The 3,118-nt window shown below is 38.4% G+C and overlaps 2 protein-coding genes across 4 annotated transcripts in view; both read right to left on the reverse strand.

Moving 5' to 3' along the window:
* Znf454 (zinc finger protein 454) overlaps window positions 1-764 on the reverse strand; it is a 48,052-nt gene extending 47,288 nt beyond the window's left edge. Inside the window, exon 1 of the mRNA XM_033761520.1 lies at window positions 700-764. The gene's annotated coding sequence lies outside the window, so the exon portion shown is untranslated. The remainder of the gene's footprint in view (window positions 1-699) is intronic.
* Zfp2 (ZFP2 zinc finger protein) overlaps window positions 1-3,118 on the reverse strand; it is a 29,823-nt gene that overhangs the window by 26,022 nt on the left and 683 nt on the right. For 2 of the 3 annotated variants that reach the window (XM_033761517.1, XM_033761516.1), the window contains exon 1: window positions 700-854. In XM_033761517.1, the coding sequence (XP_033617408.1) occupies window positions 700-829 (130 nt within the window). In that variant the 5' untranslated portion in view covers window positions 830-854. Of the gene's footprint in view, window positions 1-699; window positions 855-1,752; window positions 1,761-3,118 lie in introns of those variants that run through there. The other variant, XM_033761515.1, reaches the window with a different exon arrangement.

Raw genomic sequence — 3,118 nt, forward strand, 5'->3', positions numbered from 1 at the left:
GGAGAGGAGGATCTGGGCTTCTCACTTAGGATTTCAGTTCCTTAATTTCCTCTAACAGACACTGGTTTTTCCTAGAAAAGCTTTCATTATGCAAATTCCCTCACCAGAATTCCTTTTAAAGGGGACTCATTTCTAAGATACCCCCCTCCATCTGCATGCATACCAATTCACCAAACTCTTCTTGGCTGGCACTTGATCCCAAACTTTGTTTGATTCCGTCCAGTCTAGCCCAGCATGCCTGACCGTCAGTCACTGCTGCACTTACCCTACCAAGGACCTCTGAAACCCAAGCTCTTGGCTGGAATACTAAGGATTCCTACCGCTTACTCAGTATTTTCTACAGTCTAGGAACTAAGTTAAACACTTCTCACTTACTCTATTTGAACTTTCAGGAAACCACGCAAAATTGTAACCCCGTCAGGTTTATGGTAGACATTGTTAATGCTGTTATTTCTAGCATCACCAACGGGAAAATGCTTCATGGAAACAATAAGACTTTCATCTCCTTTCTGACCTTTGTACACCATAAAGGACTCAGCAGTCCAGGCTATCCACTGGCATCTAAGAATAGAAATAAAGGACACTCAGGGGCTAAGAAATAACCCAAATTCTGATATGCCAGGAGTCCTATCTTCTGCAGTAAATCCCACATACAGTATGGAAGTATAGGAGAGGTTTGAGAGAGAAAAATGCGCTCACCTGAGCTCCCAAAGGTAGAGGCCCAGCAGCCATTGTCTTCTCTTTCCTTCCGTGAGGGCCTTCCTAAGGAAGGTGCCGATTCCAAGAAGGCAGAGCAGAGGGAAGAAAAGGAAAGGAAGCCAAGAGACATGAGACTTCTGTAACAGCAGCAATAAAAATACCTACACATGGATAAGAAGTACATGGTATCTTCAAAAAGAAATGCCAATGTTTATTTATACAGTTTGCTTTATTAACATTATTTAGATATATAAAGAAAAATGAAAACAAAAAGACAGGCTGTAATCCTGGGTAGGAAAATCTTGGTATGCTAAATGGTCACTTCTTTGAAATTAGTTTATAAACTTAACATAATCCTAGTGAACCTATATCTAAGTAAAAACATTTTAAAATAATTATGAAAAAAAGGCTGAAACTTAATTTTGCTATACAGCAGCCAGGAAAATTTTAAAGGACTACTGATGTAGACAAATACCACATGTTCTCATTCATATGGGGAAGCTAAATAAATTGATCTCATAGCAGCAGAGAGCAGACTAGTGGTTACCAAAGGCCATAAAAGGGATGATACAGTTGCTAGAGGTTGGTTATCAGGTACAAAATACAAATAGAGAGGAATAAGTCTTAATGTTCTAGAGCTCAGTAGGGTGACTACACTTAACAGTAACAATACACATTTCAAAATACCTAGAGGGAAGAAATTTAATATTCTCAATATACAGAAATATTAAATATTTGAGGTCACAGATATGCTGATTACTCTGGCTTCTTTATTATACATTGCATACACTATGCCACACAAATAAGTATGTCAATTACAAATTTTAAAATTAAAATACTTGTGTGTGAGAACTTGCCCAGAAATTTTTTAAAGTTATGAGAACCTAGTATTATGAAAAAAACCATTCATTCATCAAACATATTGTCATCCTATGGTGTAAGGACCACCATTTCAAACAGTGACGGTGAGCAGAGCTTTAAATAAAACAGATAAATTACCCTCCTGGGTGTTATAGTCTAAAAGGGAAAATGATCAACAGAAAAAATAAAAATCCTACCAAAATAAACAGTTCAGAAAAAAAATCTGCATGTTAAAAAAAAGTGTATGTAAGAATTCAGGGGCACGGGGTGTAATTTAGTGGCAGAGCACTTGTTAGCAGGAAGCCCAGTGTTCAATTCCCAGCACCAAAAAAAGATTAAAAAAAAAAAAGAATTCAGGATATGAAAAGAGTGACATTTCATATCAATGAAGTTAATTATTCAATAACTTATAGTATGGGCTTCCCATCTGGAAAAGAATGAGAAGGTATAATGGAATAAAGAAAACGTATTAAATGATAGACAAATATGTTTGTGATTTCATGAAACAGAAGCTCCTCCCCATCAACAAGGTCAAAGGCCCAAACACAGAGGGAATGTTTTTATGTCTGTCCACGTGAACGTGTAACATTTGTACACAGGAAACATATGCTTAGGTATCAGACACAAAATTTAAAAATAAAATGGGCTGGGGTTCTATAGCTCAGTGACACAGCACTTGCTTAGCATCCCCAGAGTCGAAAAGCAAAATCAAAAAACAAAAAACAGCAAAATGCATAAAATATCTGAGATTTCAAAATACAAATTTAAACAACCCTACCATTCGCACCTCTCCGAAGGTTAAAGTCAATACCAAATTCAGAGCTGGTGTGGGTCTATGAGGCACTCATAATTTCAAGCGTTTACATAAACTGCTACTTTTTTGTTAGGAAATAAATTAGGCGGTAACCAAAGTCTTACTACAGTGCCCCTGACCTAGAAATTTCACCTGAAGAGGTTTAGGGAATGACAACTACAATCCAACAGTGTGTGAAGCCAGATGGAGTATATCACTTAAAATATAAAAAACAAAACAAAACTCGGCACAAGAGCCTCAAGGATTAATTTTAACACAACCATAATTTCCCCTCGCATTAACATTACGATGCTAGCCATTTTAAAAATTTTGGGTAAGAAGATGTATTCAACATATTAAATTTTTAGAAAAGTTTATGCTATATTTTTTTGAGTGGAGGTTACACAAACGGGAGCTTAAGATTCGTGCGCTGCAACTTGCCAAATATATTTCATAACTCAATTTTTAAAAGTAAATGGAGAAGATACATTTAGACTTGTTTCAAAATCAAGTGTTTCTACATGTATACACATAAGCCAACCGACGGGCAGATCTTGACATATTCTGAACGATTCTGCTCTTCTAAATGTTCACAAGGCGGGCCTCCCGTTCTTCTCGAGGTGGACCCAGGGGAGTCCACGCCCGTACCCCTCGGAATCGGGAAGAGGAGGGCGGGTCCCCGAGAGGCGTTCACACAAAGAGCGGGAGCAGGGAGCCCCGGGCAGTGGTCCAGCATCGCCAGCGCCCCCAGGGCCGCTCCCTCCG

The sequence above is a fragment of the Fukomys damarensis genome, unplaced genomic scaffold, assembly GCF_012274545.1.
Source record: "Fukomys damarensis isolate Sample0158 unplaced genomic scaffold, DMR_v1.0_HiC HiC_scaffold_9, whole genome shotgun sequence".
Taxonomy (NCBI): domain Eukaryota; kingdom Metazoa; phylum Chordata; class Mammalia; order Rodentia; family Bathyergidae; genus Fukomys; species Fukomys damarensis.